This window comes from Manacus candei, unplaced genomic scaffold, assembly GCF_025592945.1.
Source record: "Manacus candei isolate 608988 ecotype Guabito, Panama unplaced genomic scaffold, ASM2559294v1 h1tg000052l, whole genome shotgun sequence".
Classification (NCBI taxonomy): domain Eukaryota; kingdom Metazoa; phylum Chordata; class Aves; order Passeriformes; family Pipridae; genus Manacus; species Manacus candei.
Window position 1 is genome coordinate 4,735,460 of NW_026138100.1, and position 15,948 is coordinate 4,751,407.

Genomic DNA, 15,948 nt, shown 5'->3' on the forward strand with positions numbered 1-15,948 from the left:
CAGAAACAGTTGTTACAAAGAAACTAAGCTTTGACTCTGGCCTGAATTGCTCCAAATCGTCAGATTTTTATTTATGGATACAGGAAAATTATGGGTTTTCCATTAGTCTTGTTCTTAGGAAGGACTGAACTATTTTGCCTTGAATTTCCAAATGAATAAATTCTGTCAGCTGCCATGGAAGACTTCACTCCTTCTGTAAATAAAAGCAAAGCATCACATTCCATTAGGGGCAATGATACTACTGCTACAGACACATGTAGAAACTGGACTCCCAAACCAGTCAAGAGTTTCTTAGGAAAACCACAGAGGGAACATTTTTGGAGAAATACAACCTCTTCTTTGACTTTCAGGTCAGGAAATCACTGTAAAGAACTATTTGAAAGAGTATTTGAAAGTGCACTTACTTAAGAGTAAAAGAGCTGTTGTTAAAAACTGCTATCTTAACTGGGGGCATTTTGGATCTCTCTCACTTGCTGGCACAGATATTGTCATTCATAGAGCTTCGTGAGACTGAAAGGAAGCTTACCTATCTTGATTCGAAAACCAGCTGGGCAGCAGTCCTCAGGCACTTAACCAGTCTTTCCTCCTGTTCCAGCTTTCTTTTTCCCTCTACATCACAGGCAGATTTCCAAGGGCAACTAGCTCCTCTTGTTTGTATCCTGAAGCTCACCCACAAGTCAGGAGAAGTTTATAAAGCCTTGCAGTTAAGATTTATCACCAGAGGTTTAGTCTGTGCAGCTCTGAACCCATGGCATTATTTTCTGTTTAGGTCATTGGTCTAAATCCATATCTGTTTACTGGTTGCTTTTTCAAATATTTATTTTTTTGATTCCTACACTCTCCATGGCCTCCTGTCTTGAACTGTTGAGATTAATAGTTGCTCATAGTAAAAAAGGGAAAATATCTGCAAGCATATTTTTAGCCACTTGAATCATGTTATATATGTTATACGAGCCATACTACTTCTCCACTCCTGTTGGACACTTCCCAGCACTGTTGTCTGTCCTCTGTTCAACTATTCTCAATCTGTATTCTCAAAGGCAGACAGGCCTACATAATGGTGTCACATGCTGAACTGACACCACAGAAGTATTACTCTAAATGTCTTTAATACTGGGCAGTGCAGCCAGCCCCTGCCCTTGCCATGCAGGCAGCCCTGCGGACAGCAGAGCCCCTCACCAAGGGCTGCCTGGGTCTGGGTGACGTAGGCTGGGTCTAATATCAAAATTAGTAGACATTGATCTTAATGTGATAATCTCAGCACTAGTCTAGCACTTTTCTTCAAAGCTTGGTTTGGAGTAGTCTCTAAGGAAAGTTCTATAATCTGCAGAATTCTTTCCACCTACACTGATGGGGATAGTACTTCGGCTATGAAAACTGTTGCAGTCTGCTTCACAACAACCTGCACCTGCACCTGTCCTGGTCTGTTTGCTGCCATCATTTTACCCTCACATTATTTTTCTTGCAGCTCCACCTCCCTACCACAATTAAGCAGTATATATCTGTCCCCTTGTGGCCATATGCCTGACACAGGCTTGTTACTTCAAAGGATCCCTTTAGGTTGACCAAAACCTTTCTGCTCTTTCTTCCACCCACAGATGCATGTACTGACTGCCTTCACCCCAGCAGCTCCAGAAAATTACCTAAAAAGGATATGAAACCTCTTCAAGTGTAATCTAAAAGATACTGCAGCAGAGCAAGAGTGTGGACGGATTTCTCCAGCAACCCTGCACAAACCGGCTGACACCACAGTCCTTGCAAGGATGGACTTGAAAACCTTGACAGATGAAGAACAGGGCTGCCCACACAGATTTTACTGCAGGTAAGTGATCTGTGAAAGATCAAGGTGAGAAAGATATTGTGAATGACAGCAAATCTAATGGAGCATGTGGCAACTTTGAAAGAAAATGTCCTCAGAGAAAGGTCTGAGAGTTGTTTGCTAGTACTGTATTTCTGCTTGTCCTTTGGGATGCCTGTCTCTGATATTCTCTAAGGTCAAGAAGCCAGTCAGAGTGGCTGCCCATATCAATTCATACTGCTACTTTATAATTTGTACTGTATATTTTTACATTGTTACTGTGGTATGAAGGATACACAGAAGAAATGCTTTGAAATGCTTAGTGAAATAGTCTTAGTGCTTCTTACTTCATGCAGCTTTAGCCCAAGAAGAACCTGGCCATCAACCAAAGCACAGGTTACAGACTGCAGACACTCACTGTTGAGACCAGAGGTGCCTCTTTGCTCTGCCCAGATTTACAGCCCCATTTGCAAGGCTCTCTCTAACGCCCTGCCACAGCTCGCAGAGCCGCTGTGGTTGTGCTCTTCCTCACAGCATGAAAACATGACCAACAGGGAAAGGGCTGAGTCAGCTCTGCTGGCATGTTGCTGCCTCCACAGCAACACTGAGGAAGGTCTTCCAGCATCCCACAGCTACCATGGTGTATTTGTTTTGTAATCAGAGTTCCCAGCATGTGGCCTGAGGAGCGGTACAGCATCCCAGCTGGCCCAGGGTCACGGCTGAGGAGAGGACTTGGCAGCCGATGGGGAGACAGACAGCACGCACAAGTGTGAGCACACCCAGCCCAGGCCACCCAGACCCAGGCAGCCCTTGGGAAGGGGCTCTGCTGCCCGCAGGGCTGCCTGCCTGGCACAGGCAGGGGCTGACTGCACTGCCCAGCAGGAACAATTGCCCCTAGCATCCTGATTTTGGAAGGGGAAACTAAGCTCTGATCCTCTGACTAGAGGATCAGCGCCCCAAAGAGCATTTGTCACTACTAATACATGGTAACAGAAATATTTTGTGGGTCAAGGTTCTTTTTTTCAGATTAAATTGCACTCATTGGCCTATTTTAGTATTAATAGAAAATTTAATGTTTTGTTTATAACCAAGCACTTGTCCTCCCCCCAACACATTAACATTCCATTACAAAAAAAAAAAAAAAAGCCCCAAGCACTTTATAAAAACATAAATTTATAACAAAAATTGTAAAAAGTACACATGCCACAAGGCCAAAATCTATTCAGTTCCCAGCTTGGTGAGACTTCCTGCTCTCCAAAAGCCATCCAACACTTGGTTTCTCTAGTTGGGACCAATTTGAAGCTAACTGTTTGGAGCCCACTTGCTGGCAATGCAATCTTCTTTGTCTTGTTTCTCCTACTTATCCAAAGTAAGTAGTGACAGGAAAAAAAAATTAAAAAAAAAATACCTCAACTGTTTTATTTATTTCCTTCTGAAAATAAGTGTTCTTCTTTGTCTCAGAGCTCATTAGCTGACTTTAAAATTGTCACCTCTTTTATTCAACAAACTGTTGTGGTTTGTAGATTTTTCATTTCTGACTCAGTTATTCCTCACTAATTATGAGTGCAGTTTAATAAACTCATCCTCCTTTTCTTCCAGAAGAAAAAGCATTGTCGTTGAGGATTCTTACTTGTTTTGACAAAAGAAAAATAATCTGAAAATCTTCCATTTGAAAAGGATTACCTTTGAACATTCTCTTCTGGCAAGCTATCATTTTTTTATTTTCCAGATAGTTAACTAATTTTATGTGCTTCAGTAGTATCAGATATTCCTTTTCTCTAATTTCATAGAGAATTTCACATCATTTTGCTCCATTCCTCACCTTTCTCTTTTAGATGGTCAAGAGAAATGGTCAGCATCTGTAGTCTTAGGAAATACTTCTATTTCATATGAAGAATTTGGGAGAATACATTACTTTTTCTCTAGAAATATAACTGATTTCTCCACCTGCCTTTTGTTTAATTTAAAATCTATTATGACTTGGGTCACCCATATTTACCCTCTCCTGCAGCATCATAATGTGCAAAATAATCCAGTAACTGAGCAGGCCCTAGGAAAATGTGGATGATGCACACATCCGTAGAAAGAAAATGTGAAAAAGCAAGCAAACTTCTTCATATAGTAATAATAAACTCTACAGCAACATAAGTCAAGGAGTAATTTAATGTGATATGTCTTTATGCTTCCTAATTCTAATTCAGCAAAGTGCTTGAATACTTTTGCGCTTTACTTCTTCAAGAAATCATGGTTCTACTACATTAATGTTCTCATTCGTGGTTCTACTGCATTGCAAAGAATGTATTATCAACAACATGATGCATAGGCAAAAATTCAGTTGCATGTATTTTAATACACTCATAACATTGTAACACTCACTTTTCTATTTGCTTTGTGATTTTATTATTACAATGTTTATGGCATGTAAATTGTTTCATTTCAATATCTACGATTGCAACATTTTAATTTGTTGAATTTTGCCTTAACACTTAGTACTGAATTTATCTTAATTGGAGTTGGTTCAGCTGTTGATTGGAGAAAAAAATGCAGCCCTGTAACTGCGCTGTTCTGTAACACATTCTGTTGATAAATCAAGAATTCTTTACCACAATAAAAGTCATTATGAACAGACAGCAAACTCTTAATCCTACACCTTGTATTAATATGAACAAACCCAATAAAAATAATCTAGTGGAAGAGGGGTGTCTGTTGACACAACCTTAATCCACACTTTAATGTTTCTATCGTACCTGTCTTGCGTTCAATGCATCTTGAAACATTTGAAACAAATGCTGAAAACATTCATGAGCCTGTTCTCATCTTTTTTCCAAAAGAGTAATTTCAATGCTGTATGAAACAAACCTTAAAAAAAGATTGCAAGTCAGTTTAAACTTTGTTCAGGGGTTACTTAAATTACATGGGTCAAAAATCACCTAAACTTTGTTCGCATCAAATTACTTCTTTACTTTTTTTTTATTTATTTATTTGCTTTGGCTAAACGAAGGAAGATGTCAGTACTCTTCCAAAAAGAAAACAAATACAAGGAATATTAATAGTAAGATAATAGGTCATATTCCTTTATGAACATGATGAGCATTAATACTTTGGAAAATACAGATCCACGGTATAAATAATAATTAAAAAAAAAAGGCATTAGAAAACTCTTAATTCTACTTTCTGTTGGCTTAACACACAAGCCTGTAATCAAGCATCACAACCAACTTTATGTGGCACAGGCTCACCTTGAGCTCTGTGTGCAGTTTTGGGCATCACAGTATAAAAGACATTAAGCTGTTAGAGAATGTCGCTTTAAAGGAAGGCAACAAGGATGGTGAAGGGCCTTGAGGGGAAACCATATGAGGGGCAGCTGAGGTCACTTGGTCTGTTCAGGCTGGAGGAGAGTGAGGGGAGACCTCATTGCAGTCTACAACTTCCTTGTGAAGGGAAGAGTAGGGAACCAATCTCTTCACTCTTGTGACAGGACTCATGGGAATGGCACGAAGTTGTTTCGAGGGAGGTTTAGGTTGGATATTAAGAAAAGGTTTGTCACCCAGAGGGTGGTTGGGCATCTGAACAGGCTCAGATACTTTACTTGCAATTTGTTGTGCCAAGTTTAAGTCTATATAATTTAATGTTAGCTTTTTCCTTTGTTCCATTTATTAAACTTTACCTTAAAAAAAAGAATCACAGAATCATAGAACAGTTTGTGTTGGGAGGGACCTTAAGGATCATCTATTTCCAACTCCTCTGCCATGGGCAGGGACACCTTCCACTAGACCAGGTTCCTCAAAGCCCCATCCAGCTTGGCCTTCAGCTCTTCCAGGGATGAGACATTCACAGCTTCTCTGAGCAACTTGTTCCAGTGCTTCATCACCCTCATAGAAAAGAATCTCTTCCTATCATCTAATCTAAACCTACTCTCTTTCAGTTTGAAGCCATTCCCTCCAAAACCACGTTACATGATAAAACAAGAAATGAAATTGTTTTTAACCCAGGTAGCCACAGGAGCACAAGAAAATATTATTTAGTTTATCTCCCCAAATGATTGATTTATTTTACAAACAAGTCATTGAGAAATGATTCTTCAGAGGCAAGTGAAATAAAAGCATGCTTTGAGTCTGTAGCCAGATACCAAAATTACCACTCCTATTTGAAAAAGTGTAATTTTTCCTAAAATAGTGTGTTCAGTTTTACTGAGTGGGTTATCATTTGCTGAGATACTGTAGAAAGCCCACAAATGGTCAGACATAAATAGATTAGTCTTCTTTATTGTTCTACACATCCATACAAAACATATAATGGGAAGAAAAAACTAAAAACACAGAATGAAGTTGAGTGTGCTATGAAAACAGATTTACTGTTCATACTTCTTTTAAAAAATCATAAAGTTTAATAACACTCAGAAAAGGTGATAGAAAGCAGTTTTTATGATTAAGAGGTAGTTCTGTACACCTCACCATTGCTTCTCTGAAAATAAAGACTTTAGTAATTCACGTATTTTCTGTAATGGACAAGCATTTTACAATTATAAAATTTCCTTAACTCAGAACAATCACCATTTATTTGGCCTGTGGATTAATTGCCCAAGGAATACAGCAGCTAGAAGAAAAATTTTCAAGGCATCATGACCAAGATCACCATTCAATTTTACCAAATATATCTATATCAGGCACGTGACAAGAGCCTGTGAAAAAGCCTTTGCTGCAAAACTTCTTGTTTTGGCACAAGCGCAGACAAAGGAAAACAACAGAAGTAAGAAAAAAAAAATCCCGTGTTCAAAAATTGAGATAATCCTCTAACTTCCAGATAACTATCTTGAAGCTAAAATCTTTATGTGTAAAAACATAGAGAGGTCCCATTTGTCAAGAGAAACAGCAGCAGGACAACCCCTGCTTTATTTTATCCTTGACACCCAGAGGCAAATCAGAAGGAATGAGACTAAAGTGGACATTCACTAACTTCTCAAGTGCTTCCCAAAACTGTGAATTGACCTTGGGTGGCTCATGACTTCAGTGCCTCTGCAATGAAACGGGAGGGTATCGTTGATCATAACTGAAGGGCCTATCATTTTCATAACTGAAGCATTGTGCTGCCCAGAGATTTTCTCTTTGCCATCTCTAGGCTCCTGGCTTTACTCTATCTATTTGGTTCAGTCTCCCTATTGAAATTCTAAAAATCAGCCCTAGTCGGTGTCTGTAGAGTAGGGAATAGAAATAAGTTTCTCTTTTCTGTGGATGTGTAGCAAGTAAGGCCTTAAGCAAAAAGAAAATTTTACTTTGTTCTGTCTCCTTTCAGTGAAGAAGCTGTACATTTCTTTGCTGCTCCTCTGGTGCCCTTGCCACGTCTTTGAGGCAGACACAGGGGAAGCAGTGGTGCTGATAAGAGTGAATCAGCTCATCAAGACATGTAATGATTTCATAGTCGGGAAGAGCCAGGCTGGCAATGTTGAGGCCCAGCATCCGCGAGACCACCTCTCGGAAATCTGCCAGCTGCAAGAGTAAACAGAAAGGAATAAATCAAATAGCAAGCAGAGGAGATGTCTGGGAACACACATACATATTTGCATACATGCAAACACAAGTATTTGTATTTTTGGTGCAAAATATAGGCATTTCTGCTGTTGCTCAATACAAAGAGCAGAGGTGGCTGCAAAAAGCCACTTAGGGGCATACGTCAAGTCACAAAACACATAAACAGCCAAGATGTTAAGTATCTCAAACAAAAAGCACAGTTTCAAGTGTTTTTAGTATCTTTCACAGGCATATCTTCCCTGCTAACTCAACTGCAAAAACTGAGGAAAACACAGGCAGAGGAGCTGTACTTGACTCAGATGACCAGAAGCTATACAGACGGCTGCAAACTCTGATGGGCACAACCCAGAGGACAGGCTAAGATCCTGGTCCTTGGCCACTGTTTGCCACTGCTTCTCTCCATCCTGCACTTTCTTGTGGAAACCACAGCAGAAAGGAAGAAGTTAGAAGAAAGGTGGAAGTTTGGCACATTCCTTGGTCTAACTTTGATTTGAATCAAGATACAGCCCAAATTCAAGATGCAGCTTGGGAAATGCTTGTTTTTCTTCTCTGCATAGCTGCTGAAAATATATCATAGGAATTTGACAAAGTAATTCAAGACACCAACTTTCTGCAGTTCCAAATGGACAGACATCCACAACTAATTGTCATCACTAGTGACCCCACCAGTAACTAGATTAAAAACTTAAGGTCAGTTGAACATTAATGCTGATTTGCTCTTCTCAGCTCTTAATATGGATGATTACAAGTCAAACTGCGATGCCTCTTCAATGGACAATGCATTACACAGTCAAAATCATAAATGCCTTAATACCCCTTATCATCAGCACACAAAACAGAGAAATGTTCCTATTTGAGGAAATATTCTTGTCTTGCTATCTATTTGAATGCCAAGATCCCCATTCCTAAACATGAAAGTGACTGAAAATGTCATAGAATCATCAAAATCATCAAGAAACTGGACTCATGCTCTGGTGTGGCATCCTCCTCACTCCACGTTAAGGAGGAGATAGACACACTCTTGAAATATGTGTCCAACCCCAATAGTACTGTGCAGAATTCTAAAGCAGTTATACAACACCTGTGAGGAAAGGTTTTTGAAGCCTTTCGTGAAAACAAGGTCTCAGTTCCAAGACTTTACCAAAGACAGTTTGGTTCATCCCAGTACAAACCCTGAGGAGCTGCCATCAGTTCAGAAACACAAAAAGGAAACCACAACAGTCTAGGACTGGTGTCTGGAGTCCTCAGCACAAGACAGGCATGGACCTGTTAGAGTGAGTCCAGAGGAGGGCCACAAAGATGATCAGAGGGCTGAAGCACCTCCGCTATGAAGTCAGGCTGGAAGAGTTGGGGTTGGTCAGCCTGGAGAAGAGAAGGCTCCAGCGAGACCTCATTGCAGCCTTCCAGTACTTAAAGGGGACTTATAAAAAAAGAGTGAGAGTGACTATTTACACAAGCATGTAGGATAGGAAAAGGGGAAATGGTTTTAAACTAAAACAGGAAGATTTAGATTGGAATGTTTGGAAGAAATTCTTTACTCAGAGGGTAGTGAGGTACTGGAACAGGTTGACTAGAGAAGTTGTGCATCCCCATCCCTAGGAGTGTTCCAGGCCAGGTTGGATGGGGCTTTGAGGAACCTGATCTAGTGGAAAGTGTCACTGCCCATGGTGGGGGACTTAGATGATCTTTAAGGTCCCCTCCAACACAGACCATTCTATGATTTTACAGTTTGAGAATTCAGTCCCAGCTGTCTGTATTACCAAGACAGTGCAATGTCTTCAATGAAATGTTGGAACAATGTTAACACCAAAAACCCCTTAAGTTCCCAGATATTATCTTCAAAACCAATTCTGGAGATCACTGATGCTGGGCTCTGGCAGTGTGCTAAGCAAGTACCATATAACAGAAGCTAAAGATATTTTTAAACATCTGGATCACAGACAGGTGAGCAGTCAGCAAAGCTGGAATTTGTTTGATCCAGCCTTTGGACTAAGTACACTCCTGAAAGAACCTATACAGCAAACCCAACTGATCTTTCATGAGTACATTAGGGTCTGCACTTTGCACTAAATTTCTTGCTCTCATATCTTTGCTGCTGCAAGCTGTTCAACTTAATTACAGCAACTGTGAGTAAACCAAATTGTATTACAACCATGTAACTAATGTAATAATCAAATCAAATTTGATGCACTGACACTGATTATTGATCTGGCAGGATTTGGCCAAAGGGAATAGATACAAAGTAAAACATTTACACAATCACCTCACCCTTTATTTCTGATGGGAAAAGCAGGTCATACCTATATTGAATGGACAGTAAACACATCAAGAATTCAATGACTTTCATCAGCAAATAACCTAAAGTGGAAAGCACAGAGAGCCCTTAAAGAAAGCATGTAAGCCATTCATTTATGTGAATTTTTAGACAGAAAGACTTTTTTATTATATTGTGGCATATAAAGTACAGTGCAGATAAAGTTGTAGTTCATTGAAAAGGCAGAAAAAGGGTTGATGACAAAGAAATATTCTACATAAACTGACAGAGAGAAGCATTGCTCTTGGCTGCAACAAAGGTATTAAAAACACAGCAGCTGTGCTGAAATACTAGAATCTAACAGAAGAACCACCTCTCTATTTAAGGTTTTCTTCAGTAAAATTCCTAAGATAATCACAATTTGAAATAAACGAGAGAAATAAGAAAAGATAAACATCACTCAAGACCCAAACCCAAAGTTATGCTACAGCAATGAGCACTCCTGCTAAATTTTCTTTGCACCTTCCATTCAGTGAGTAAAATTATCTGAAATAAAAAATCATGAAATTAATGCAATTTAGAGCATTAACCCAAGATACTGCAAGGCAGGGTTTTGGGGAAGTAAAAAGATTTCCAAGAAAAAAAGATGCCTAGGTTGTTGGTCTTCTCTCCATGTGAATAAAAAAATATTTTTCGAGACTAATTTTTTTAAATAACATTCTTAAATTTCATCCAGAGTCACTGTTAAGGCTGACATATGGCATAAAATTTTTAGCTGGAAAACCTAATATTCTAAGTAGTTGAAACAAAAAATTTAAAATTATAAATTTTTTACTTTGAAGAAGCATCTCATTAGCTTTCAACAATTATGCCATCTATAACATTGCTACAAAACATAATATGCAGGGCAATAACATACATGGTTCACAATTTTTTGAAATTAGAATGGAACACATTTACTAATACATTTGCCACAAACTACTTACACCCTCCCCAAGGTAAATTACCACAGAACTTTTTCTGACCTAAACAACAAAGTTATATATCATAAATTGATCCAAAATAGTTACATTCAATATTAAGTTGGGGGGGTTGTGCGGTTGGGGTTTTTTCTTGTATTTTTCAACATCCTTTAAGTTTATGGCCTATACACAGTAATGCAGAACCATAGAATCATTTAGGTTGGAAAAGACTTTTAAGATTATCAAGTCCAACACTTAAGCTACATTGCCAAGTCCATCACTAAACCATGCCTACACATCTTTTAAATACCTCCAGGATTGGTGACTCAACCACTTCCCTGGGCAACTTATTCCAATGCCTGACTACCCTTTCAGGCAATAAATTTTTCCTAATATCCAATCTAAACCTTCCCAGCACAACCTGAAGCTGCTTCCTTTCATCCTATCCCTTAGCCTTGCTGAGTCTCACACAATTGGCAAGGAGAAAGTCCAAGAGACATGAATGAGAAATGAGAGGAAATGGATGAGAAGTTGGTAAGTTTTATGCCTAAGATATCTGGAAAAAGACTTATGTTAAAAGAGATCCCGTGATTTTAAAGCATTTTATTAGCTCTTTAAAAGGTTATATAATATTTTGTGATGAACAAAGTATTTATTGCCTGTATTTATTATTCTATTGCAAAACTTTGCCTCTCAGAATCACAACTGTCACTCTGACTCACAAGAGTGAGCTAAAATTTCCTTGTTTAATGATGTTCAGAACAATTTTAAGCACAGCTGGATAGCTGCTCCACATATACCACATTCTTATATTCTAAGGGACCGCTAGCACTTATCAAATACCTATACACCTACCTGTCTCTCTCTTTTTGCTAGTTCTGCAAGGGTTGTTTTAAGCACCTTCATTTCACTGGTAACTGCTTCTAATGTATTTTGATTTTTTTCTTTATCTTCAATAGCTTTACGTTCCCTTAAAAGAAGTTCTGATTTGACAGATCTAAGTTGTTTCTCAGCTTTTTCTTTCATTCTTTCCAATTTGCCTTGAGACTTATTGAGTTCTTCTATTGTTCTGTTCTGCTCCAAAGTTTTGATCTGCAATAAGATAAATAAGCGTTAAATTTTTCATACTTTTTCATCTAATGTGAACAAATAAGCAATCACGAGTAAGCACTTTAGTGTGGGTTCTTATGGGTTCTTGATGAAATCACATGTAGACAGGAACAATTAAAATTTAGCATCTTGCCTGTTGTATGCAAGAAAAAAAGCCATTTTCCCCCCATATCTATACGAATAGATCTTCTGCATGTAATGTATGGGAAAAGAGAAGATTACAGCCACATCAACAGGAAAGAAAAGGATGCATATATCATATTTTCTTACACTACTCTGAAAATTTACATTGTGCTTTACAGACACTTCTTAGCATATCAATAAAAATTGCAAAATATACCAAGACATTTTAATATTATATTTGCTTTTGCCACCTAGATAGATTTGAGCAGTTCTCTATGAACACATTTATAAATGAACTCCAGCTGTATACAACTGGAATAGAAAAATGGCAAGAAGCGCAAACGTAACCTTTTAACTCACCTTAAGTTCATTGGTTTCAGACAGCTTGGCTTTGAGATCAGTATTCGTTTCCCTTGCCACATCAAGCTGCTTCTGTAACCTCTCTATCATCTTATGTAAATTTCTGACAGCAAGATTGGCCTCATCCCTTTCCACAGCTAAGGCAGTCCTGATTTGCTTCTCTTCTTCCAGCTGGGTTACTTTCTGCCGCAGAAGGTTCACGTGAAGCTCTTTGCTTTCAAGTTTTTCCTTCTGAGTCTTCAACTTGTTTTCCAAACACAAGGATATTTGAAAAAATATATGTGAATGACAGTGGTACTACACAGATTGTTTTGCAAATTTAATCCCTGTGTTGCACATATAGCCTGAACTCCTTTTCCTCTCTTGAAAACTGTGTAAAGAAGTATCAGTATATATACACTAACTTGATACTCCTTATATTACCAATTCATTGTGCTTCTCCATCCCTGAATTTGTGCACTGCCTTTTAGAATGATTTTACACAGAGACTTCATCCTATTTGAACATAAATACTTGTGCATCACTCATAACATCTGAGATTGCCTGAAGTATAAGACACCAGTCAAATGCAAGATGCAAGAGAGATTCATTAAGGAGACAGTGGTTTCAGTGGTGGTAGTTTAAGGTGTTCCAGAAGGAGAAGCAACATACAGAAATAAGGAATCTTTCATCCACTGCTCCAATGCCAGGTCCAGCAGCTTAGTTTTTTAATTTTGCTGCTGAAGGAGCTACTTGTTTTCAGTTTATCTGAACTGAGCTGCCAGGCTTTACTCTGGAACATCTGAGGAGTATTGATATACATATACTTCCTGCTAGAGACGCAGTTGCTTCATTAAAAAAAAAAGAAGAAATACAGTACTGTTTTAAACCTTAAACAGACTCCAATTCTCAGCTCCTCACCAGTCTGATAAGCCTAAACTCTAAAGATTTCACTGTGTTATAACATGATGATGGAGGGATGTTTAACCAAATTTGAACAGATTTGGATTTGTTCCTGAAGGAAATATTGAATGAAGGAACAGTTTTTGTTGAAAACATTGAAATTCTTGGTGAAGTACAACCAACACCCTGCTAGTTTCTAGAGAAGTTTGTATTATATAGCCCTCTCCCCAGCAGATCCTTTCAGATTTAAATATTGATGCTAGTTGTTTACAGAAGAATGTTATAAATGTCTATTAAAAAGTAGACACAAACACATATCATGTGTTCAACCCACTGGTGGGTTTAGTTGTTTTAATATGCAGTCTGTTTGCACAGTTTGCAAACGTTTGCTATCTTCTTTTTATGAAATGGACATCTTTGAAATACGTTGTACATTTACAATCTGTTGCTTCTAGCAAATCACTACAGAAATATAGCCATAGTAATGTTTATCTTTGAAACAAATAGTAAAGGTATGTCGTTTTTGCATACCTTCCTTCTGAGGCTGTGTGCCACAGTCTTGTTTTCAACCACTGCATCACCTTCCAGTTTCACTAACTGCTCTACCCGGGCTAGAATCGCATCCATATTCATTTCAAATCCAAACTCTGCTGCTAGACTATCCAGCTTCATCTTCTCGTTCAGTTGCTCCAGAAATTTCAGATACTAAGATAAGGTGTGGAAAAGTGGGTGACAGAATAATAAAACCTCATTAAATGTCTTGAAGTACAATTTAAAAGCTATCCCCCCTACACCGGCATTCAACGATATATAGCAAAGTACATGATGCACAAGAAATAATAAAGGCTATGTTTACCAGTACACACTCCTGACACAATTGCAAATTCTCCATATGTACTTATTTAGCCCACATTTATTCTGTTCAAAAATCCCTAGACCTACTGTATTTATCTTCTTAGTAAGACAAGATTCATTTTTGCTTCTCTGCAGCACTAGGTATGTCTCTGCTTCTGACTCCAGTTCCTGTCTGGAGCGCTGTTGCTTTACATGGATAGGCATGGGCAGGGAGAAGTTAGAAAGGACAGTTACATCCTAACTAATAACTGCAAGTGCTGCAAGTGCCCAGTACTGTGACTTTTAAAACAGATATAAATGATACCAATGATGCCATCCAATGTAGTCTGAGAAGACATAGGAATATTAACATGGTCTGTCTTTAGCCGTTCTTTGGAAGAGCAAGGTTTAGAAAGAGCAAGGTTTGGAAGAGCAAGGTTCAGAAATAACAGCTGCTGGTATAAAAATTGCTTTTATGATTATTTTAATTGCATCTCCATCTGGTGATGAACACACACAGATATGAAATATTATTCAATCTGTTTTTTCCTTCGTTCTGCTCTGCTAGCTTTTTAAAAATTGCATTAGTTCCCTGCTCTCAATTAGCCTCTCTTGCAAAATCTAAAGCTCTCCTTCTGACTAAGAACTATGTTTCCCTTTGTTTTCTCTTACTTCTTTTGCAGACCATAATCTTTGCAAAGAACCAACCAAACAACGAAAAACCCACCAACAAACCAGTTTCATTACTTGTTCATTAGCAAGAATATCCTTTTGTTTTGTGATGCTTCTGGTTCAAAAAATTAAAAACATCAGCAGCAGAAGAAAACACTGAAGTTGTGCAATAACAGGAAAAAATCATAACAAGAATCTCTTTATTGCAGCACAATCTAGAGGCAAATTTTAGAATCTAGGGTCAAATGCTCTTAACAGAGGATGTAGAGAGGAAGAAACAGATCCTTTGTCTGGTTTTCTCCCAGTGTGGTGGCAGTTTCATTCATAGAAGTTACTGTATTATAGCCTAAGGCAAAACAAATAGCACCAAACTGTTGGTTCTTTGCAAATCCAACTTTCTAATCACTGACCTTCGTCTAGCAACATGCTATAACTTTGTCTTTCTTAGCTGCATTGGAATGGCTGGTTTGGCTTTCTGGGTACTACACCATTTTTCAAACTTTTAGTATGTGAATGTGTTATAGGTTAACAGTGTGTTCATTCATCCAATTAATAAAAAAATCCTGGTAGCCATGATTGTCCAAGAACATAAAAGAAACAAAGACTGCAAGAGAGATTGCAGACTGGATGATATACTACAGAAAGACACAAAGATCAGAGAATGCTTTGAAACCAGAGAATCATACAAAGACCTCTGATGTATTTACAGAGACTTCTTTTAAGCTGCTTTTGGGGTAGTTTTTTTCCACAATAACGGACTTGGAACTCAACAGCTTAGCTTTTTCCAACTGCAATTGTTGGTCAAAGAAAAGATATTACTACCCTCTACGTGATGTCTGATTTTGCTAATTTGCATTATTTGGAGTGTTGTGAGTAATGCTTCAGACGACCAATGCAATACAATCAGCTGTATCTGTCCTTAGTGACTATTATCCAAAATTAAATAACATGTGTAACTACTTTTTGTTTCTCAAGCTTCAAACCATCCTGCATCAGATCTATAGTAAGTAATTCTTCTTCCAAGTGTTTCAATTGATCCTGGAAACTCTCAGAACATTTTTCAGCTTTCCTGCTCCTCTCCAGAGCTTTGTGGTACAATCTGGTCTGATTTTCCAAAGCTTCAGTCAATTTAGCGATTTGGGTTTCAAGTTGAGATACCATCTAGGTAGCAAGCAAAAGAACAAAATATATGGAGTTAGGTGGGTGTGGAAATGCTAGAAAGATATGAAAGATGCACCATCAAATTACTAAAAATATGGTAAAATACTTATCTTTAAAATATATGCATTTACAAAGACAAAAAGAGAAAAATCTGTTGCAACTACCAAGAGAAAATGGCAGAAGCGGTGACATGTGAAACATCCAAAACTGAACAGCAGAAACCATGTATGAGTCAAATGACTAAAAGGGACAGCTATTAAAAAA

The 15,948-nt window shown here is 38.2% G+C and overlaps 1 protein-coding gene across 2 annotated transcripts in view; it reads right to left on the minus strand.

Annotated features, from left to right (window-relative positions):
- Nucleotides 1–4,064: 4,064 nt before the first annotated feature.
- CCDC170 (coiled-coil domain containing 170) overlaps nt 4,065–15,948 on the minus strand; it is a 36,825-nt gene continuing 24,941 nt past the window's right edge. The window contains exons 8-12 of one of the 2 annotated variants that reach the window (XM_051801656.1): nt 15,484–15,684; nt 13,549–13,722; nt 12,136–12,378; nt 11,398–11,634; nt 4,065–7,284 (exon numbers count right to left, since the gene is read on the minus strand). In XM_051801656.1, the coding sequence (XP_051657616.1) occupies nt 7,087–7,284; nt 11,398–11,634; nt 12,136–12,378; nt 13,549–13,722; nt 15,484–15,684 (1,053 nt within the window). In that variant the 3' untranslated portion in view covers nt 4,065–7,086. Of the gene's footprint in view, nt 7,285–9,260; nt 10,127–11,397; nt 11,635–12,135; nt 12,379–13,548; nt 13,723–15,483; nt 15,685–15,948 lie in introns of those variants that run through there. The other variant, XM_051801655.1, reaches the window with a different exon arrangement.